The following is a 23,589-nucleotide window of genomic DNA, read 5'->3' on the forward strand; positions in this document are numbered from 1 at the left end:
GGGAAGCTGTTTACTAAAAGGATTAGATAAGGCTTGACAAAGATGCAGGAAGGTGGGCATGCTGTGCCTTAGAAAACTTCTGCAATACAGAACTCAAAACATCCCTGTAGGCAATTCCAGTTAGAAAAGAACCTAGAAAAGAAGGGGGGAGAAATTTCCAACAGGTTTGGCAGAGCACTTTGGCCACAGCTGGATAGAGGGTTAAATGACAGGAGGGTAGCCAAAGAACGGTGTGTCCAAAACATGCCTGAGCAGCCACTGCTTGTACTGGAGAGGTCTGTGGGACTATCTCAAAATACTTTCTCCTTCTGTCTCTGAGAGAAAACAACCCATAAAGCACGCTGCTGCTTCTCCTCCCACTCTCCTGCAGGAGGCAAAGCTGGGTTTGGTGAGGACAAGCAGATCACATGCTCTGTAAGGCTGCCCAGCACTCAGAGAAGCAGCTCAATTCTCCCTGCTTTGGAGAGCACGGTGGTACTTCTAGGCAGACATCCACACCTTTTGGGCTCCAGACTTCCAAGAAAACCAGGGCACAGCAGGCTTGCTTGTAGGGCATCTATTGCAAGGCACTTCCTTGATACAGTCAAGTGTCATGGGGCTGAATGACACTTTTCTTTCAGTTTGGTCAGTCTGTCACATTCTGCCATTCAGTATGAAACAGAGATCAGTTCCTTATGCATTTCCTTTGCCCTTCTGAAGTTCAGCAATTCCTCTCCTTCGCTTGCCCACACATTCTGCTCTAGAGATCACAGTCACAGTGGTGGTGATGGAGTTTGCTACTGTCAGCATTTTCAGATACTCAAGCAAAGCTCTACTCCTCAGAGTACTTTCCAGAGTTGGCTGGGAAGTTCCTGACAAGTAGGTGGGGGAAAAAGTGACAGAAAAGGAGTGAAATCATGAACTGTTAGTTTCCTTGAGGGATAGCATGACAGCACCACCGAACTACTTGAGGTCGAGAGACCAGAACATGCAGGCACAGGAGCTTCTCCACTGGTCTGCTATTGTGCTTGACTCAGAATTTATTATAAAACACAAACAATTACCGTGTTCCCCACTGTGTCCATTTAAACACAGCTAAGCAAAGACGTGTGTTCATGTTTAATGGAACAAGCACAGGAGAGAAGGCACAGCAGGGCCTGCAGCCACATGGCACATTTCATTCCAGGGGAAGAACACCTGACTTCTACATGCAGATCAACAAAGAAATAAATTAATAAAACCAAGTATATGGTCTGGTTCCTTCATTTAAGACCATTAATTATACCATTATGGGCATCTCTGTTAGGGAACTCTCACAAAACTTCCTGTGGGCCTGATCAGGAAGACTGCCAAACCACAGCCCTGGGAACATGGTCCCACTTTAGGCTAGGATGAGGGTTTGGTTTCAGCACTAGTCAGGGCTCAGGTCCTCACAGCAGCTGAGGGAAAATCAGCTGCTAGAGGCAGACCTGTGAGGAGGAGGAGGAGGACGATGCTCAGCAGAAGCGCACGGGGGGTGGAATAAAGCACACAGAAGAACTAGCCCAGATCAAGTCAAAGTATGTTTATTCACGTGAGGTCAGTTCATACACGACCAGATTGAACACCTTTCTCCCTCAGAGCACCCTGGAGAAACAGACAGAAGTGAAAACCCAGGACAACAAGGACGGCAGCAACCCCGAGGCCTCAGGCACGCCTCACTAAGTGCGCTGGGATGCAGCTGCTGGGCTTGGCGCTCCATCACTTCTGACACTTCTCAAGAGGGGACAGAACTGTTTACAGGAAACCATTTGTTACAGGGGCTGCCCTCTCCTCCCCCCGACCCCAGCAACGTCCCTTTCCCACCCCACCTTTCATCAGAAGCTTATCTGCTGCCCAGAGAGGAAGCCAAGAAGTTCATCCAGGTTGGAATTTGAAACCAGAGACTCTCAGACGCTGTGGCTGGGGCAAACGGTGCCACCATCAATTTTAGAACTAAATTTCAGGGAGTTTTCATTCTATTTGTACAGGGGCTAATGAGTAGCTTGGGATGTGAACACTAACCCCAGGGCATAATTCTGAGAACAGGATGAAAGATTCTCGGTCTCCTGCTCTAATTATACAGACGAAAATTGGAATGGGAATGAGAGGAGTCAAGAGCAGGACTCAGGTTCCATATCAGCTTAATGGCATAATTTTCCCAAGCACTGAAATATTTTGAAGGTTAACAAAAATATGCAACAATCACCTCCACCCAAAGAAAAAGATTCAAAAAAAGTGTAAAATGGGGCAACTGAGTTCCACATTAAGCAAAGCTATTCATGGAGACATAACTACAAAAGCAGCAATCACCAAGCAACCGCTCAAAACTGTAAAACTGTAAGGCACTAATGATGTTCCACTCGTTACAATCAACACATGACTAAAAACTGACATTCATCAATTAAAAAAATAAAACAAAATCAATGTACATTTTGAAAAGGCAACTGTTCCCATTTAAAAAGTTTCAAATTCTCAGCTCCAACACTTTTGCTCCTCCCCACCTCCATCCAGGCACTGCTGACTAGTTAGAGTGTTTGCTCAAGTTCTGCAGGTTAACACAGACCTATTACAATGAAACATTTCAAGGCATAAACACAAAACAACTTTTTGTGAAGTTACTCAGTGATCCCATGAAGATCACTAACAAATGTTAGGAGTGTCAGTCCCCACTTGCCACAGTACTGCAAAGCACAGACCACACCAAGCACACACACTTGCTTTTAGTGCTTGCAGGTAGACAGACCTTCCCTTTCCCTTCAAGGTACAACTCAAGCTTCCAAACCCTGGAGCTTGAGGTCCCCTATGCAGCCATAACCACAGGAGCATGAGCGGAGACAGCAGCAGTTGCTTATTAATGCTACTCCATGCTGCAGTCCCTGTCTGGAAGCCCCTGCCTGAGAGCAGCCAGGTCCCTTAAATTCCTTTAATTCCATTCTGATCCTTCTTTGCTAGAGATGAGCAATTGCCCACGGAGTATGAAGTCAGTGACACCAGTTTCCTTCAGAAGGTCACCTCACGCCCATTTTGGTCAGTATTGGTCAGGTTCAATAAACAAAGTAGTGAAAGTATTTGTATCCCATTACTGATCCCTGAAGCCATTCAAGGATCCTCCAGACACAAAGGACCTATTAAGGCTTATTTCAGAGATTACAACAAAGTATTGCACATTATTTTTCTGCTTCAATAGTTAAAAAAATGAAATCTCATTTCTCAGAGATTAATAACATTATTAAAAAATGTTAAAAACAAGTACAGAGGTAACTTCTTTGTGTGACTCTACTGGAATATGTAACAACTAAGAGACAGGGGATAGCAGAGGTCCATCTATGCAGAGACTTAGCAACAGCAGTTTTTAAACAACCGGACAGCATAAATCCCAAATAATTATTTCCGCCCTTTGTAAAAGCTGAGGTGATCTGAAATTTAGGACTATCCATGAGCTGCTGATTTCACCAGCACAAAAAAGCATCAAGATACATTGCAAGACAGCCTCCCGAAAACCGTCAGTTTCAAAAAGCTGACTTTGGTCAGCACATCCAGAAATAAATAAGACAAGGTACAGGAATGAGACACCCAACAGAAGGCCCTGGTGTGACTGCTGGAAGAGTCTGGGAGGCTGGGACAATCCATCAGTCCCACGGATTGCCTGGCTTAGGTCAGCAGCTCTGTGACATAGGTGGTCTCAGGACAAGTATTTAGTGCTTCACGACTGAGCTCACCTAAGGCGAGTCAATCAAGTCTTGTGGAGTTGTTTTGAATCAGTCCCGACCTGGAGGATGTAACAAACAAGTGTCCCAGGGTTTTGATGAGTGTCCCAGCTGTCAGCTCCATACAGCAGTCCCTGCAGAGGGGAGCAGGAGTCACTCTGCCAGCATTCGCAGGCGCCGCTCGTGCAGCAGCAGCCTGATCTCCCTCACTATCAATGGTGAAATGAACAGGACTGTTGAACTCGTCTGTGGAAAAAGGCAAACCCAGGACAATTAGCACAGAGCAAACAGAGCTGCAGACATCCCCTGCTCCAATGTGCATCCAATGCCACCTCAGGAAGACGCAGGCTAAGAGAAGCAATGGCAGAGTGGCACAGCAGAGGAAGGACTGAGCTTGCAGGAAAGCTCATACAATTTCAGCTGTCATGACCACTTTTTCATAAAGAGGAGCTCTCCAGTTCCCCAGTGACCTTCCTCCTCACCACCTCTGCTGGCTACCTAAGTGGCCTTCTCCTTTGTGAGCACAGATGCAAAGACATCTTCTGGCACTTCCAGCAGGGAAGACCAAGTAAATTGTGCAGCACTCCCCACTGTGGTGATGCTTCCTGCCCCAGCAGCAAAACAGGGCCAAGGCATTTTCAGTTTAGTTTCAATACCCTCATCACTCTTTCCACTCATCTTCAAGACCTAACAAACACACAGCTTAACTTCAGCTCTCTCAAAATACTAGAAACTATGTATCACAGAGATGAAGGAGGGAGAAATACTACCTTGGATGTCAGATGGTGTGAGCTTTAGGAAATGCATACAGGTATTTTTGGGCAAGTATTTTTGTGTCTCTGCTACAATCTCAATTCCTGTTGGGTAACATGACTTTAAAGGATCCAAAATTAACCCATTTGACTTAAGTTAACCTGAGGCCAAGTCACACCACAGGCAACTTTGAGAACGGTATTAGAAGTTAAAATTCTCAGGTTCCCACAAAAACATCCTACAGCAAATTGAGCTTTGACAAAGAATTTTTTGAAAAGGTGATTTCTTACCATTAGAATGAAGAAATAGAAAACCCACATCCATCCCAGGTTCTCCTGGATCAAAGACACTAGATACTAAACAGAAATGAAAAAAAATATTATTCAAACTGGCAAGATAAGCATGACTTTCAGGCATGACAGTTTCATTTTCTAGACTTTGTGGGCTGTTGGCACTCCACACAGAGCTGATCACAAAATCTTCCCACTGATCTTTTCCTGTCAGAAGAGATGACTCAGGACAGCAGCCTTTTTCTGTATGAAATCCACAGTTTCAGCAAAGCAGAGACACCATCCTGAAGCTTTACAGTAACTCAGAACAGCACAAAGATAGACTGAACTTGAGTTTCAAAGGGTGACAAATTGACTCTGCTGAATACGAGGTTTTTGCACGGAACAGTGGGACGTAAGTGGATGCAAGTACTCTGAGAAGAACTGAAAGCTCTAGAATCGCTTATAAATTACACAGGACACATTTTCAAGAGCTGTGCAACCACTAATTACTTAACCCTTCATCTAGGCAAGATACTTGAGACTGCACTCTGTTCTGAGCTGCACCCTGGTCCAGTTGGGCAGCCTGGGCCACAGAAGAAAATGTATGCCTTATTAGCAGATTTATATTGAGATGCTGCACAAGGGCCTCCCTTCTTCACTCCTGGGTGTATCAAAACAGGATCTGAATTTCTAACACGCTCATTGTGCGCTTGCTGTTATTCACACACCCCCAGAATGACGTCGTGGCTGTCTCTGCTGGAATAAATGCAGTGTTGGAAGGGGAGGCAGGTGGAATCTCTCAGAACCCAAGACCCACTTTTCATGATGACGTGAGTTTGGATGGTATGTGTGTGGGAAGACAAAAACACTGAGACAAAGCCAGAAGAACACTGAGTGTAACAGTGCACTGATATTTGTCCTCAAAGCACTTGTAATTTTCCATGTTCAGAGGAGCTAAGGAGCATCACTCCTACAAAACAGTAACTGAATGATTGTACTGATCAGCAATCAACGGCAAGCACAACCACAAATCTCTTTCTAGAAAAGGAACTTGCACGCCTCGCCTGCATCCTCGGTACTCTGCCACCTCTGGAGGATGCCTGGAGGAGAACTGGCTCTCATCTCTCTACTGAATCCTCCCTAAAGCACCACTGTGTTCTTACACGTAGCTAACACTTGTATCTGAGGAGAAACATCCCCAGTGGGCACACTGTCAGCTTGCTCCTCTGCAACACTCTACTCCTCAGACCCCTACAGCATACTGTAAGGACTGTTGAAGCAAGTAGGGCTGGATTTACAAGGTGTAAAAGACATCCACAGATAAAAAGAGAAAGCAGAAATAAAAGCAAATTTTAAATCACTTCATAAACACTGTAACATTCATAATAGGTACTCCAATTTTACTCAGTTATAGAGATGCACTTTTCTGTAAGAGAAGGTTTTCCTGCCACCTCAAAACAAAAAATCTCAAACTTCAAAATATTTTTTCACTCTTTCAAAAGCTTTTTGAAGTTCAGGATATGAAAATCTGCAAAATTCCCTTGAATTACCGAAGTGCCTTAACATTAGCACTATGAACACTTAGTTTAGTTCTTAATTACATCGTTTCCACTGGAAACTTTATAAAAACAGACAGCTTCCCTTGGCTGGTTCTTAAGTATTAATTTTTTAAAAGACCTCCCAACCCTCTCTTTCTCTCCCCACACAACTTTGGAATGAGGAATGCACTAACATCTGTAACCACAACAGACACTTTTCTTCCTTCCCCAGACCTCTCTTTTCCTTTGGCAGCCTCACCTGGCCCACGGCAGCACCGATACTGCCTGTTCCATCCACAATTCCTGTGACTGTGGCCAGGGCCTCGCTGCTGCCTTTCACCACATCCTGACGCCCCAGGTCAGCAGAAATTGCAGAACTTATCATGTTAGAAGGGCCTCCGATGAAAAACCCTGAAAGGGATAAGAAAACAGCCTTAGTGCAAAACAAATACTTAGACAGATTCTCAACAAAACATCTTCAAAACACAGATTTTCTACCAAGAAACCTCAGGACAAGAATTAAGTCTAGGGACAGTGCTCAGAGACTAACTGCAGGTAGAGGGGTACTTGAAACATGCAGTCATGGAACACCCTGAGTATCTGCAGCTGTCACACAGAAATAGCCAACAAGAACATTTTAATTAGTTTGGAGTAGCATATGCCCATGCTACGGCCTCAGTCTCCAAGGGTTCACAGAGGAGATAGCAGGCAAAAAAAAAAAAAAAAAAAAAAAAAAAAAAAGAAAAAAAAAAAAGACCCACAATAACAGGACAGAGAGTTCTGAAATAAGAGTGTTTGGAAAGAAAGGCTCTATTCATGCAGGCTTAATTCCATAACACAGCACAGTATGTGTGGTAGCACAAAAAGCTTGTGACCTCTCACAGCACACAGGGTATTTTGAATTCTGACAAACACCCTCAAGTTTGAGCTGCAGTTCATGACTCTGCCATATACCCACTTCCTCAGATACCAGACCACTGCATAAATCCACCATCATACTGAGCAAAGTCAGACCCCCTCAGCTCCAGGCCGTTGTTCTATACTCTATATTCTATACCTCCCTCTGTAAGGCAGTTTTCCTAGAGTTGTTTTCCAAAGGTAACAGAAACTGGGGCCCAGTTTTCACCCCTTCTGCAAAACCAGCAGAGATAGCAGCACACACAAACACCTTACCACCACCTGGCTGGTGTTACTGATTGCTCTGCAACGGATTTAGATGTCTACCAGCATAACAGTGGATTTTGAGAAGTTACCTGTAATTGCCATGATCACAGCATTGATAGGTTTGCTGTTTGGGGAACCTGCAAGAGAAAGACCAGGAGAGTGAAATAAAATTTGAATAGTAAGAGAATCCTTCAGCTATCTCTCTAGGGAAGTCAGATGCAGCTCAAACTCTCTCATCATAAAGTACTCAGCACTTGAATCACAACTTTCAGTCTTTCTCCATTTTCCAAAGCATTTTTTAAAGTAGAGAGATTGCACCTGCAGGTAGTAACCCAGCAGCTTCCCAAACAATGCTGCAAAATAAAGCAAAACATGCAAACCCCCATACCCTAATTCCTCCTTCCAAAGCCATGTCTGAGCACCTACAGGCTCCCCTTGCCTTTCCAGCAGCACAATGTACATGCAGCTGGTTTTCCATTACAGTCCCTCAGTGCCTTTCAGACAGCTTTCCCTGGTATGTCACTTCCAGGCATCACCTGAATTCCTCACTCCCTTCCACTCAGGGCCCACACATGGTGAGTTACTGCACAAGGCAAGGTGCACCCTCTTCACATATTCTCAGGCCACTATTACTCTTACGTGCAACACACTATGGGCATGATAAGGTTTCCTGTTTTGCTTGATGGAAGCTGAATTATCACACTGCAGGAACTTTGGATCAACTGAGACTCCTGTATCTGCCTGGACAGTAGCACATTTTGAGCTAAGCACAAGGCACCTGGGGCTCTCCTTGTTGTGCTACCTTGTCACAAACTTCAAACCTCATCAGCAATAATTTCATGCTTAATTCAAATTGACTTTTTAAAACAATGAGTTAGCACAAGAGCCTACGAGAACTCCACCAAACCCAATCCTTGCTATTCAGTGATAATAACTTATTGACCTTACTTTGAGACCATCTGAGTAAGCCTGCATGCTTCCAAAAGCCACAGTTCTCATGTCCAGATCCGGCAGTGACTTCTACCCACAGATCTCAAAGTGCTCTATAAAAGTCTGTCTGGACCACCACCCCATTTTAGAGGAAGACACAGAGAAGTGAAAAGGCATCCCAGTGAGTTAAATTACTCTGTACCACAGAACATTGTCTGAAGACACAAAACTGTCACCCCTAGAAGTGCTTCATAGATGTTTCACAGAAATTAGATCTTCCCATCTGCTCACACTCTGTTTTCCTGACATTCCTTTCAAAAGCCAGACACCAAGAACTCCATCTATCATAAAAGAGGCAGACACTGTCCAGTTTCACATTTTCAGATGTGTAAGTACTGAAGTCTAAGAGCTTCTCCTGCCTCTGAGTAAGGTATGTATACTCCAGCACAAATCTGTCCACAGATGCTCTTTCCTCGTAACATAGGGAAGCACCCGAGATTTTTTGCTCTGCCAATTATGGTGTTGACACAATGACAATGCCAGAAATCTCACTGATGCTGGAGCAGGATCAGTACCAGAAGGATCAGTAAATAACTCACCACTATAGAGAAATCCAGCCACTTAGAGGATTCACTTCCACCCCATTAACCAGAGAACAGATTTCTTTCTGTGCAGTGCCACACTTGAGCAAAATAGACCAAAAGGCACCATTCTGATCCAGAAGCAGTTTCAAGACAAGAAAAGATAATGAGAACAGGCTGTGCTCTGGTTCTCTCTAGGAGGTACTGAATGAACCTGTTATCCCTGTGCAGCACACGAGTACTCACGGCTGTATCCAAAGAGAGAGCCCACAGCAAAGAGCAGGCTCACTGCTAGCACAGGGGCTCTCTTCTGCAGCACATCAGAAATCAAGCCCTGGATAGTCCCACCTGTTAAAAAAAAAAAAAAAAAAAATCAGTGTCAGGCTCAGGATGCTGATACCTTGAACAAAGCTCACTTCACTGAGTGCAGTGGCCTCTGGCCTTCTCATCAATACACACTCCCCCTAAAACCCTGAGAGCTAAGCTTCCTGCCCTTACTGCCCCAGACACAGAGACAACAGTAAATTTAAGTGTCTCAGATAAAGCAGAGAAAACTACTCATGCTGTTTTACTGGGAATTTATTACTTCTTTTTTCTGGCATGCCACTAGCCAATGCTCCTACTTTCCTTTCTCTTCCCCTACAGGACCATCACAGCCCTACAACCACCACAATCCTGGATGAAGCAAGCTGAACACTGTGGCTGGTTCCTTTAACTGAAAGTGCAAGAAAAGGCAGCTCTTTCTCACAGGGAAAACATTATCACACAGAGGCCTCACATTCCCTGCTGTCTCACCAACTTAGGGTAGGTGCAACTGAAAGCAACAAATGCCAAAGGCCAATAAAAATCACTTTATTTACCATTGGTACCTCTGCAGGAACTGCTCTGCTGGTAGAAGCCAGAATGCTGAGAAAGCTTAATGTCAGAAAAGGCCACAGAGGGAAAACTAGACCCTGAATGGACCCAAACAAGGATGTCTATTACAGGAAAGCTAACTGGACAAGGGAACAAAGCTAGAACCTGAGCACAGGAGAGTGGAAGTCTAAACACATACACAATATATTCTTTATTCTGGAGGAACTGAGTCAGGTTTTGCAGCCAGCAGAACTAAGAGCAATAAGGCACCAACATAACACAGGTGGTGCCTGCTCTGCTGAGATCTGCAATGAGTCTGTCCTTAGAAACACAGGACAGATGAGACAGTACAGAACCCAGGAAATCCAGATCTAAATCTTCCCCAAGGGTACCTGTCAGAAAAGAAGTAGCAAGCAGGGGCCCCATTTTGTACACAGCACTTTTCAAGAAGTCCTAGTCAGTGAAGAAAAATGCCAGCTGAGGTTAATTTTCAAGAGTATGATAGTGCCCTTCAATTATATGTTAACTCTTTCAGGAGTCATATACTTTGTGTTTAAGGAAAAAAAAAATAAGCCAAGAAGCCACATCCAAACCTGGACATTTCCCACATTCAGTGAACAGCTAGATCCCACTGAACTCAACTGCTCTGGGTGCATTCACTGTCTTTCATTCTTAAACACTATGGAGGGAGCTGCAAGATGTCACTTTCCTGCTTACCTATAATTCCTCCCACATCATACCAGATGGAGAGCTGGTCAGCTTCTGCTTCTTTCCATCCAAAGTTGTTGCTGAGGTAGAAGGGCAGCCAGAAGAAGAATGAGTAATTCACCAGCTTCAAGCAGGCATAGGCCAAGGAGTACTGGAACAAAGAGAGGGCCAGCAAGCAGTTAGCACTTGAGAAATGCAAACAGCATTTCTGCTTATTCCCATAAAGCTCTGGATCCAGCTAAAGCTTTTGGGGCAAAGCACTTCTGAATTTCATGTAAGAAGGCAGCATCATGAAAGTTTAATGCTGAACATCAAAGAGAACCCAGGAATACAAAAATCACTGTGAAGAAGGTAATTTTTTTTTTATCACTGAATGCAATGGGTTAAAACAGTTTCAGTGTAATCTTGAGAGGAAATGACACCAGGCTTCAAAAAAGGAAGAAAATTTAATTCACCTTCTGAAGAGAAGGGAGTCAGCCACGTGACACAAAACAAGCTTGAGATTTAGTCATCTGTGCATCATGCTGAAAAAGCACAGAGGAACCACTGCACATAACCTAGGCTACTCAGAAGGCTCATCTGCTCACAGCATGACAAGAGGAAGTTTCCCTCATAATCCCCAGGCAAGTATTCCAGGACACAGGATGAAAGGTTTGGCCAAAGCTGAGCACAGCTTTTCAAACCCAACAGCTGAGACAAGATTCTTTTGGCTGCTGGGCTCAGTTTGTCCTTAGCTAGGAGATCTCCTTCAAAGCCTTCATGTGTGTGGCAAAGATTAGTTCTCAGGGACTGTGGGACCAGCATGCAGAGGGACAGGTCACCCTATTTCAGTAAAGACAGCAGTTTAAGGAACCCACTGGGAGAGGCACACAAGGATGAAGGTGTTAAAGCACAGCTTTTGAGGCTCTGTGCATATGGGCACTAAACTTTGAATTTCAAAAAGCCGATCTTTTTATACATTAAATGCCACAAAAATCATCTCTTCTGCTATTGTATTATTTTAATAGGTACAGACTTCTTACCTGTATTATTAATGCTTTTTCACTCTTACAGGACACAAACTAATTTCTGCCATACATGGAAGACATGGGGACGTTTGGTAGGGTTCTCCTGCCTCTGAGTGTGAAAAGTACACTGTACAAAGTGATATTTATTAGAACCCACTAAGAAACTGTCTACCAGACTGTCTGAATGATTAAACATTGAATTCTTAGAGGCTCAGGGGAAAGCTGTCTGCACTAAAACGCTCCCACTGTATCACTCAGCAGGAGATGAGAGGAGCTATAGAAAAAAATATGTCAAATAAATTCTTTGTAGAATCTTGACAAGGCTCTGGAGATTCAGTATTTGGTCTCTCACCAATCTGACATGGTATCCCTGTTTGGCTGGGCACTAGGATGACACCAGATAAAACTCAGAGGTGTTCAGGCTGCTGGATTAGGGTGTGGAACATGCCCTCAAAATCCAAAGTTCAAAGACAGCAACCTCAGTTGCTGCCATCTCCTTTTGCTCAGGCCAGTGAAAAAAGTCACACATCAACTAAGGCAGACACCACCATTACTAACATTTTGTGTGAGGCATTTAGCCTGGGTAGGAAAGAACTCGAGATGGGTTTACTTTCTTTTGCCATCCCTCAACTAAGGCCTTAACAGCAGGACTGTGGTTGTCCTGCACTCGACACACTGACAAGGCACCCCTCCCTTCCAGATCTTCTGTCACCTTAATCACCACATCCAATTGCTTTGCTCATTATGGGTACCTGACAACACTGCCCATTCAGTAGTTCTGCTCCATGACAAATCCAGGCAGCTCCCACTGTTCTGCTGGGCAGCCACTCTGCCCCCTTTCTTGTACTGGTTCTAGTATTCAGGGGGCACACAGCTCACTGATGCAGAAGGTTAACACTGTTTTTTAATGACAAGTTAACTTTTCAGCTCAACACGAACTGGGCAGTACTGCTGACACAGACGCAAAAGTTTTCAAGGGACAGGATAAGGATATGTGGAAACTGCATCACCAGGCCTCGCTTTTTGTTGTTCATAAAAAACCCTTCACACTTTGCCAGATGTTACACCATGCTGATTCAGGCCAGTTTTCTGCTTTAAGATAACCAAAAAACTCCAAATCTCAGTATCAGTGCCACAGAGCACTGTGTGATGCTCAGTTAGGAGTGAGAGCCCCACTCCTCAGGGCAGGCACCTAGCTTACCAAGGAAGCATCCTACAGCCACTTTTGCTCATGGCCTCTCTTGCAAACTCACAGCAGGAAGGGCAGGATCTCTGCAGCCCTTTAACTGTCTCATTAAATGGACTCCATGAAGCAGGCTGGGAAGAGCAACACACACCACACACCCAGACAGCATCATCCATGCACACAAGGATAACAGGCCCAACCCTGACACTTTAACAGCACGAGATGACAGATGTCAACCACTACAACATATGGGCAACATATTAACAATGATGTGAACAATCCTGACAAGACAAAAAAGCCAGCTTTATGTTCAACAGATAAGTCAGCTCTTACTTAAGAATCTCTGTTCTCACCAGCACTACACCAGGAAGGCAACAAGCCTGGAAAAAGCCAATGGCTTTGGGCTGGTTGTCATTGTCAGTTGCTTGAATGGAGTAATTCCGGTCATCATCATCCACATCATCATTGCCCATTAGGGGTCTGTTGGCGTCTTCTTCCACACTGGCTTCATCTTCATCTGCTCCAAGCTCAGGGAGGCCTAAGTTTCACAAGGAATAAACAACAGGAAAAACAGACCACAGCCTGTTCACCCTCTCCCCACTCTAAAGCTATGCTCCCTTCTTTTAAGCAATTCTACCTTCTAGCAATACCCTTGCTCTCCCATACCTCCATCCTCCTTTGGCTTAGAAACTCTTCTAGATGGTGTTCTGCAGTGCCGCCAGTTTCTACCCTTTGTCTTCTAGGGCTCTTGAAAGTATTGTGTGATCCTGGCGTCGGCTTTGTCTGCTCTGAGTGTCTGGCCATTAGTTGGAAGACACAACAAATTAGTGCATTTCCCCCCCTTACTGAGGGGTTGGGATCCTCAGCCCTGGCTCCTGGGTGCCACCTCCCTTGAGTGTGGAGGATGAGAGTAGCAGCAGGGACTCAGACACCTGCTGCTGTTAAAGCATCTGCTGGAATGGAAGGCCCTGGGAACTGCATTGTGCTTCCTGGGTTGCAGAGCACTCTTACAGGCACATTTTATGGCAGCTTTAGAGCTTTTAACTTTATAGCCCTTGCAGGCACCTGGGAAACCTCCTCCACAGCCCTGCCAAAGCCCCAAAGTTCTTTTGTTTTCCTGCTGCACTCTGACTTGCCTGCCACCTTCTCAGAGAAGAAACCTGTCCAACCCAAGAGTCATTTATCTGGCTGCGGGAGACCTGCAGACCAGAACTACCTTCCCTTCCCACTGCACACTTAAGGCTTGCCATAGTTTTCTCCTACAATAGCCAGTTATCAGTTTGCCTCCTGTTTCTTTTACAAATACTGATGTTTCAGGTGAAGAAAAAGCGGTAATTAGGTATATCCTAGTGGAGATGTTAGAGCCAGGCTGTTTTATTTTGCTTTAAAAAATATCTACCCTATTCACGCGACGTGTGGTAGAGTTTAGTGTGATCTTGGCAGGTAAAGCATTTGCTCCATTAAATGCACTAAGGTGCAGCACCATTTGATAAGAGCCCTGAGGAAAAGTGCTGTCAGAATGAGTAGTACTACATGGAAAGCTGCAGATCTGCTTTCCATGAAGGGACTGAAATAGCACAGCTCTTCCACTCACCCACTTCCTTCGGCGACGTCAGGAGCCCGAAGAACACAATGACTCCTCCAGCAAACTGCACTGAGGCAGTCACCAAGAAAGCATACTGAGGAGAAACAAATAAAGCATTCTTTTTTAAAGCTCTTTCAGTCACATACACCTCCCTCTCTAATGAGGGTTTCTTTACATTCCAGCCTCATGAGAGAGCAAACACAGCTACAACAACACAGACGGCATCTGTGATCTCTGCATCTCCTGAGCAGACTTGGTCCTACCTAGGCTTATCTGTACTGAGGTGACAGCAGTAAGGAAGGAGCTGAGCCAACACAACCAGAGATCCAGCTCTATTTGAAAGGACTGCTCAAAGAAGAGTCAAGCACCAAATTCAGACAAGGTTGCTCAGAGCCTGGGTCAATCAGATTCTTGAAATCCTCCAGGCTCTGTCCCCTTGTTCCATTGCTTAACATACATCATATAGAAAATGGATTTCCAAATATCGAAATTGAACCACCTCTGCTTTACTTTATACCCACTGCTTTTTTTGCTGTCTCGCAGTGCAGTTCTGGAAAAACTCTGGCTCTGATTTCTCAGCAATCTTCTCCCAGGCTTTGGAAGGCTGCTCTTGGTCCTCTCTTGTCATGTCCAGAATGACCAGCTCGGCTCTGCCAGCCTGTCCTCAGAGGCCCCATGCTATGAGATGTGCTGGGTCACTCCCATTCCCTATGCTCAGTTGTCCACTGCCACATGACAGCCCGGCCTCTTCCCAGTCACAGCAGCTATGCCTCCCTGCCCTTCCAGCTCCAGGGACTGCAGGCAACTCAGAATCTGTGAGGGATGACTCTGAAGAGCACCTGAAGCCACCCAAATCAGAATAAGGTAAAATGTGACACTAGAGCTCCTCAATAACATCAATCCCATTTACAGAGGAGTGTTGGGCTCATTTCTCCCAGCTTGGAAGGGTCAGGAAAGGAATAGCCTTTGTATTCTGCCTACTGCTTACCCCCACAGAATTCAGGAAGATGAAATTGGATACATGAGGCTATTATCTCTCAAAGACAGGATAAGAAAGCAGTGTCTCATAGTCCATTCAGACATGCAGGTGTAGCTAGAAGCCAGGCAGCAATACCTACCTCATAGCCATATTTGAGAACACAGGAGGCCAGGAATGCCCCAAGGATATTTCCCACAGATGCACAGGCACTCCAGAGTCCAAACACAAAACCTCTCCTGAAGAAGCGGAAAAAGATTTGAAGCAGGCAATGTGAGGACAAATGACATTAAGAACAAGACAAAACCAAAACATACAAGTAAACTTTAACTTATGAATAAAGTTACACCATTCCCCCCTCCCCACCACCACTTCAAAGAGACTCAAAGTTCATTTAAAACAAAACACATAATAACTTGGAGATGCCAAATAGATGAGCCAGGAGCCCCGAAACATCTGTGTTAAAGCAGAGTGAGCTGGCAACATGGTTACAAACTATGACTACAGCTCATCTGCAATACCCCAGAGTGAGAGTAGAATTTAGGATGACCCAGTTACCATTTGCTCTCTTTATTGCTAAGTAGACAGAAATGGGTTTTTCAGTGGTATGAAAATTAAAATTCAGTCACTCTGCACTATGGGATTTTCAAAGTTTGAACCTGTGATTTTAGCACACACAGTTGTGTTCACATCAGGCTGTTCTGTGGCTCCATGAAAAAGTGAAAGAGAGAGAGAATGTAACAAATAAGGCATATTTCATCCTACCTAATTTCAGTTATGATCTAACAGTTGGCCTTTCTGGTTTGAGAATTTCAGCTCAGTCTGTTACTCAGCAAGTCAGATAAGTGAGTCATTGAAGAAAACTCAACTTACCCAGCTTTTCCAAACCAATTTCCCATGACAGCAACCACACAGGGCCAGCCAGTGGACTGCAGCAAGCCATTCACAACCCAGAGACAGCAGTAGAACCACTTGTTGTAGAAATGCAACCATTCTGTGAGTGTGCCAAAGGAGAATACCTAGAGGAGAGCAGGGGGAAAACAGAGAAGACTCCCTGAGGCTACTGCTGAAAGACAGGCAGGACTGGGGTTCTAAAAAGGGAACAAGCTTTCAGGGAGCTATGCAGGGGCCAGGGCAGAGGCCAGGCTGGCATTGTTTGAGACACAGCACAGGGCTGACAGCACCCTCTGCTGAGCCAGCACTGCTCTGACTCCAGAGACAAACGTGTGTCATGGCACTTCCTCTCCAAAAGACTTCTGTCTCCCCAAACAGCACAGTTGTAACAGGGGAGGAGAAGGAAGACACAAATTGTTTCAATGACAACACTAAAAGCACAGTAGCCTCTTGATCTGCTGTTGTGCTGACATCCTAATCCGTGAGGCTCTCTGCAAACACAGAACCCTCACAGGTTATGTATCTTCACCAAATTTAACACAAATACTACAGCCAGGTCTCAAATTACTAAGTGCTCTAACCCAAAACAAACACACATTGTGGCACAGGGCGCTTGATGCACAGTTGTAGTCATGTGTCTGCAGAGCATAATAGGCCACAGTGGGATTTGTAGCCACTGGGTAAATAAAACACACTCCACACATTTTACAGCTACTTTAATAACCAGAAAACCACGAGATAAAACTGATTTACATTTATCTGAATCAGCTTGAACTTGGAACACAAAACACCTTTTGTTTTAAGCAGACATTCTTTTTTGACATGTATCCTCCTAGCAATTACATAAAATAAGTAAATGAGTGCCTGGTATTGTTAGGATGTCCTTTAAAGAACAGAGCAAAGATTGTGTTTGAAAGCAAAAGCCTCGATAACAACACATATGGTATAAGAGATTAAATTTATACTACAAAACAGGACCCAAATGCCCAAACACACCAATCTTGAAAAAAAGCTGTTCATCAAGTCTCTACACGGTGTCTCAAAATTAGGAATTTCCTTCTGACAAGCTAGACATTTTAGGAAGGAGAGAGTCATCTATGCTCAATGCTTTAGTGCAGTACATGCATCCAGCACCTGCAGGCTTTGAGACCACTGAGGTACAGCTACAGCTCATGAGCAGACTCACACAGACACAGAGCCTCTTCACCCCTACAGCAAAACCCTACCCAGAAACCCTCAGGCAGATTTTAAAATCCCACTACTATGCTCCAACTTACCACCAGAGCAGAGGAACACATTCCAAAAGACAAAACCCAGCGTAAATTCAGGCGGTCCCCAACTATGCCGCTGACAAAGAGACCCTGAGAACAAAACACAGCATTAAATAAAGCCAGAAGATTTGCACCTGTGACAATTAAAATTACAATTTGATTCTAACCACTTCTGTGGCCATCAAAGAAACCCTGCTTGTAGCTGCTGATTATGTTTCTGGCTTAAAAGAACTCAGCTGAGAACTCTTAAAGAGACAGAACTAGTCCTCCCCGGTGACAGGGGTGTGAGAAATTCTGAAGTGATAGTATTTCCCTTGTGTTTGTTAACAAGCATCTTCACGTGAGTAACAGGCATAGGCAGAACTAAGAGAAACTGAAAGGGAGAAGGTTTGCCTCTGAACTCAGCTTTTTATTGTGAGTGTGATCTTCCCAATAAGAGTCAACCAAAGTTGAGCAGCTTGGGATTAGTTTTACTCACCACAGCATAGGAAAACAAAAAGATGGTGTCCAGTGTCCCCAGGAAGAGAGTTGCTTCTTCTGCATTTGGAAATAAATGGCTGCTGTTCCAGAGCTACAGAGGGAAAATTTTGACAGGTAAACAGAGGCATAGCTCATTCTGCTCTTTTTCAATGGAAATCCCAGCTCCAAAGCAGAACAGCATCTGGCCCAAGCAAGCTCCCATTTCTCCAACACTTTAGTTATCAAATCAAGAACAATTCTGGCATTAGCTTCTGGTAGAAAATGTCCACTGACACTTTGCTTCACTTCTAAAATGCAAGCTAGCAAACCATGCTCCTTTCACCTGGATCGAGACAAATGAGTGGCAAAACAAACCCTACTTCTAACAAGCATGCAACTGTTAGACAGCTTCTTACTCTGAAACACTGATGAGCATTTTAATGAATAATACAATAAAAGCATATTCTGTTTTATGTGCAGCATCTCTTCTGTACTTTTCTTGCTGTCTTCACTAAATGAATAATTCCCTTAAAGTATTTGTGGCAGCAGCCAAAATAAGAAATGACAGAAAGCAAACAGAAAAGAAAGAGCACAAAAGGAACAAGGGGAAGAAATAGATTGGTTGGAAACTATTTACAACAAACTCCAGTCACTAATGTTGTTGGTTTTGTGCTTACTCTGAGTTTCACTTTAGTTTCAGTATGATCAAAAAAAGGGAAAAAGTCTCACTTGTCCCCAAAGAAAGATTAGTGATATCAGATGAAAAAAATAGCAAGCTTTGAGGAAAACTTGAAGAATTAGTAAAGTAAATCAGAACAAAGTTTTCTTCCCTTCCCACCATGCCTCCATTAGAAAACAAACAAACCCAACCCAAGCCTGACCTAGAGATATGCCTAACTGAGATATCATCAGTTTCAGCTTGATTCCACCTCTCCAGGAGAACATCCTGTACAGACAACACTAATCACACATCCACTTAGTTTAACAGATGTAATCTAAATTGATACCTAAAGGACCAATTTGACCATTTTTCTCAATCAGACACATGCATCTCAACATCTAGCAAACACCAAATAATCTATTAAAAAAAATCAAAACAGCTTCCAAAATATACTAGTAGTTTGCACATTAGTTAAAGAACTAAATATAAACACCTGGAATTTCATTTTAACATCTCTGAGATGCTCACTTCTTTTGGCCATACTATGAAATCCTGAACACATTACAAGCCAAATTTACCATTTTCACTGATCACAAGAAGTCAGCATTTATCATACTTCTGCTCCTTCTGTCAAACATTGAAATAACCAGTGCTCCAGCAGCTGACTTGGAACTCCCAGCTCTAATAGATTTCGTGGCCTGTGACCAAGCTTTTAATGTGAGATCCCTTCCACTTCCCAAAAGCATCAGGACAAAGCATTACTAAAAAAAGCACGGCCCTAAAAACCTCATGGCAGCAACTAGGAGGTAGTTCTTGCATTCCCATTTGTGAGAACCAAGCAGTTTAAAACTTCCTTCCCTGCAAGCAAGCACTGCCAAAACACCCACTGCTTTAACTGAAACCAGGATTTAACAGACAAGGGGTACTGGATGTTCAGCATGGAAATCAGGCCTTTTAGATACAAGACAAAACGTCCTTATTCACTATCAATTCAGGATAAACAGCTAGCACTGTCAGACAGCTCTCTTCTCTCCTAGTTTGGCTATCCTTTTAAGAGGGTGGCAGCAGCACCACTGCCACAGAGAAAGCACAGCCAGGATTTCACAGGACCCTCTGTAAGCCCATTAACTGCTTTGGTTTATTGCCTCCAACCCTTCAGAGGAAGAGTCTCTCTTCCCCCTCCTCCATGCTACTGGCTATTGCAGACTCTTCTGGGGCCCCCATTTCCATTGGAACACTGTAGCTTCTTGAGAAGTTTCTCCTTGGGCACCACTAGGGAAGACTGCAGCATCACCTGGTGATCCATAAAACTACAGCTGCCAACACCTGAAGTTTCCACTCACATTCTGAGAAGAGAGGAACACCTAAAGGAGCCTCTTCAGCCCCACAAACTCAGCCCCCTGGCAGCTGCTCACCCTTCCCAGCACTTCCTTCTCCCTTGTGTCCTTACCTCGTATGGCCGGAGCTCGGGGGCTGTGCTGTTCAGGCAGAAAGGAGTCCACTGGCTGGAAATGCTGACTTTGACATTACTGAATGTCTTTCTGGAGGCATGGAGCAGGGAATAACTGCCAGAAAACACACACAGACACCGGTTGGCTCAATCTCCTCTGGAGGTCAAAGGGGGAAAGGGTGGAAATACAAATTTCTGAGCAGAGGTGCACTCAAACTACCTGAAGAAAGTCAGCAGGAACACAACAATATGGTGGTGGGTGCAGTGGGAGACAAGGCCTCTGTTGGCAGGCTGCCTCCGTAAACTTCCAGGCATAGCCATGTTCCTGGCAGCCCCACCCCTGCTCCTGCCTCGGCCACGAGGGCTGGATGATGATCAGGTCATTTTTCTGCTCACTGAAATAGAAGAAGGTGGGAAGGGAGGAGAAGACATAAATTAAAATTAAAGCATGTGTAAGAAGTACAGCTCTCTTCCCCACACAGCTCAAATTCAGATGGAACAACTCTATGCCATGTCTTTCCAACTTGTTTCACACCACTGCCTATCTCATCAGTTGTACGTTCCTCAGTAACTTCTATGGCTTAAGGTGTCTTGTTATTCCCGTTCTCCCAATATCCTCATGGTACTTTTTTTTTTGTTTCCCTCCTAGGAGATGTCTCTTCAGTTCCCAGGACCAAAGGAGTGCCCCCTGCATCTACCAATTTTCAGCACTGTCCCATTAAAGACCACTGTGCACCATTTACAAACATGGTGCCCTACAGAGTGGTCTTATTAAATAAGAGCTTTCTGCTGCCACCTGGCTGGACACAGGCAGGTGATGAAGCCACAAGAGCAGCATTTGGCTGTGGGTGGAGAAGGGTTTGGGATCTGACTGCCTCATTAAGATGTGGTTGGAAGAATATAACGTTATATTATGTGGACTTGCATAGATGGAAAAAGGGAACTAGCTGTGAGAACAGTGCTGAAATCCAACAGCTGGAATTTTTTCCTGACATTACAGCTCCATGTGTCCCTAACTCATTAGTACACCACACAACAAGTCACACCTTCCTGTCCCTACCTTTAGGGTATGGGTGACACCTGCCTCAACCTTGAGACAACCAGAAACCTTCAGTACTGAGGGAAGGCCATGACAGGCATACGGTTTCCTCATGCTGCTCCACGTCACACCACTCCAATCCCCCAGCTTTGCTGGCTTGGCTGAGGGACAGTGTCTGCTCACAGATTTTGGGAAACAGCCCCACTGGGCAGCAAGGGGGTAAATCTCTCTCTTCACATTTCAGAAGAAATGCCAACACCACAAACATTCTGAATGGTGAGGTAAAATAAAGCACCACCCCTGTTCCCCCAAAGGATCAGCACAAATAAGACAGAATATAATGACTTTGTGTCCTTCTGCGTCCACAGGCACTGTTGGTGATTATTTGCACATCTGACAGAACAATTTTCAAGTTCAGCTTCATAACCTCACTTGGAGAAGTCAGAAGTCATTGCCCAGACAGTCCCTCATCCAAATTTCTCCTGCTGAAAACCCTTTTTTAACACAGACTTTCTATTTCTCCTTGTAAAGGTTTCATCAAGACACCTTTCACTGCAGGCTGTCTCCCTTCCCTGTCCTCTCAGTGATGATACATGCCTAACCAACAGCAATATTCAGCTACTCCTGGGTAGGTGAACCATTGTGGAAACTGACATCACATCTGACCTCCAAAACAGAGTGTGGCAGAGAGATCCTCTGAGTAACACAGACCCAGCTATGACAGCTTTGAGACACCAGACTCACATTCCTCCTACGCCACACCTGAACACCTCTATTCCCATCCAGGACAAACGCAGCAAGTCTGTACAAGACCTGACACCATCTGTCCCCACACAGCCCAGGAGCTCTTGAGCCTTCTTGTAGGGACACGTGTCTAGGCTGCTTGGGTTCACACAGGGAAAAAAAAAAAAGTGCCTACAACTGGAGCTGTGAGAAGGCAAGACTAGCCCTGGAAGAGGCAACTTTGCAAATAGTCTTGATACTACCTTCAGCGGAGGTCCCAGACCATTTCTCAGCATCAGTGAATGAGGACTCAGCAGCCACACAAGTATCACACAGTGCTGCTCCCTGTCAGGCAGCAGTACCCCCACAGCTCAGTCCCACACAAGCTGCACAGAGAAGGGAAGCCAAGGCACTCCAGTTTCCCAGCTCCATGGTCCTTACAGACCCGTGGGGCACACAGTCTGCTGGTCAAACACAACAGCTTCCTTGACTCTCCCACCAGGCAGATAACAGAGCTGTCCCAAGGAAAGCAAAACACCACCAGTTGTGCAAGGTTGTGGGGAAAAGTTCCTTCCTTGGGTAATCAGTTTGCAGCCCAAAGCACAAGATTTACTACTTGCTTCATGTCAATATTACGCAAATATAGATCTTATTTGTCCAAGATACTGTGTCCTTTTAAAGCTAAGACCTGGTTTGACCTTAAAGTCATCTATTTTTTTTTTAACAGCATTTACTACTGAAACAATCTGTTCCTCAGAGCTTCCCAATCTCAAATAGCTTTCTAGAAGATCTTCTGGCACAGGACATTTCCACAGTGTAGAGATAACCACGAAAGACTTTGTTTTCTCTTTCTTTATCCTGCCCTTTCTATATTCAAAACCGGCATTCTTCCTAGGCTGGAAAAGTCTGCAACCAGTTTCTTCTTTAAGATCAGTCTTTTAATTATTGTGAGGACACCACAGTAACTTTGTGGTGGAGAAGAAGCAAAAGCTCAGCAGCAGGATGACCCACAGAACTGAAGACAGTCAAGCACATGCCTTTAAGAAAGGAAGAGGAGTGCTTTTAGAGTGTTAGACTGCCTTGACTAACTATTTAGCACTATTTACCTTCAACCACCCGGTATTTTGAGTAAGCTTTTGATAGGCTTTCACTCTTATTTGTTAAGCTCTCCTCGGTATTCTACCTTATCCTTTCACCTGAAGTCAAAATAAGACACCTTCAGTCCAAAATAAATACTCTTAATGCTACCCTAACTGCCCTCCAAAGCCGGCAGGAAAGTGCAGCCTTAACATTCCAAAGTGCAAAACAAACGAAGGGATTTTTTTCTTCAAAATAATAGAGAAAAAAAAAAAAAAAAAAAAAAAAAAAAAAAAAAGAGAGAGAGAGAGAAAGAAAGAAAACCCCATCGAAACCCAAACCTACGCACGCCTATGCATTTTCCCAGGCAGACAGAACAGTGGCACAACCCCAACCCACGCGGGCCCTCCGCAGCCAGCACAAGCAGACCGTGTGTCCCCGCGGACGCCCAGGCGGACGCTGTCCGGGAAGGAGGACAAGGGGCAGCCCCGAGCACCCCAATGCTCCGAGAACGATCCGGGCTGCGGGGGCCCAGCCCAGCGCCGCCGCTCCGCGCCCGGCCGAGCAGAGGGCGAGAAGAACACGGCTCCGTCCCGGCGCCGGGGCCACGTCCTGGGCGGGCGGGGAGCGGAGCGGAGCGGGCAGCGCAGGGCCCGGCTCCGGCCCCTCACTCGGCCCCTCACTCGGCCGCCGCCCCGGAGCCGCCCGCCCCGCGTACCGCGCACCGCGCACCGGCCCAGCGCGGCCGGAGGA

General features: G+C 45.0%; 1 protein-coding gene across 4 annotated transcripts in view; it reads right to left on the reverse strand.

The window, feature by feature from the left end:
- Positions 1 to 1,528: 1,528 nt before the first annotated feature.
- Positions 1,529 to 23,589, reverse strand: part of SLC37A3 (solute carrier family 37 member 3) — a 31,592-nt gene continuing 9,531 nt past the window's right edge. For 3 of the 4 annotated variants that reach the window (XM_066319695.1, XM_066319699.1, XM_066319697.1), the window contains 14 exons: positions 20,218 to 20,392; positions 19,998 to 20,112; positions 17,906 to 17,998; positions 17,434 to 17,517; positions 16,136 to 16,281; positions 15,405 to 15,501; positions 14,296 to 14,380; positions 13,055 to 13,239; positions 10,518 to 10,659; positions 9,192 to 9,293; positions 7,524 to 7,571; positions 6,530 to 6,681; positions 4,751 to 4,816; positions 1,529 to 3,953 (listed from right to left, as the gene is read on the reverse strand). In XM_066319695.1, the coding sequence (XP_066175792.1) occupies positions 3,861 to 3,953; positions 4,751 to 4,816; positions 6,530 to 6,681; positions 7,524 to 7,571; positions 9,192 to 9,293; positions 10,518 to 10,659; positions 13,055 to 13,239; positions 14,296 to 14,380; positions 15,405 to 15,501; positions 16,136 to 16,281; positions 17,434 to 17,517; positions 17,906 to 17,998; positions 19,998 to 20,112; positions 20,218 to 20,318 (1,509 nt within the window). In that variant the 5' untranslated portion in view covers positions 20,319 to 20,392 and the 3' untranslated portion in view covers positions 1,529 to 3,860. Of the gene's footprint in view, positions 3,954 to 4,750; positions 4,817 to 6,529; positions 6,682 to 7,523; positions 7,572 to 9,191; positions 9,294 to 10,517; positions 10,660 to 13,054; positions 13,240 to 14,295; positions 14,381 to 15,404; positions 15,502 to 16,135; positions 16,282 to 17,433; positions 17,518 to 17,905; positions 17,999 to 19,997; positions 20,113 to 20,217; positions 20,393 to 23,561; positions 23,587 to 23,589 lie in introns of those variants that run through there. The other variant, XM_066319698.1, reaches the window with a different exon arrangement.

Source organism: Sylvia atricapilla, chromosome 5, assembly GCF_009819655.1.
Source record: "Sylvia atricapilla isolate bSylAtr1 chromosome 5, bSylAtr1.pri, whole genome shotgun sequence".
In the NCBI taxonomy this organism is placed as follows: Eukaryota; Metazoa; Chordata; class Aves; order Passeriformes; family Sylviidae; genus Sylvia; species Sylvia atricapilla.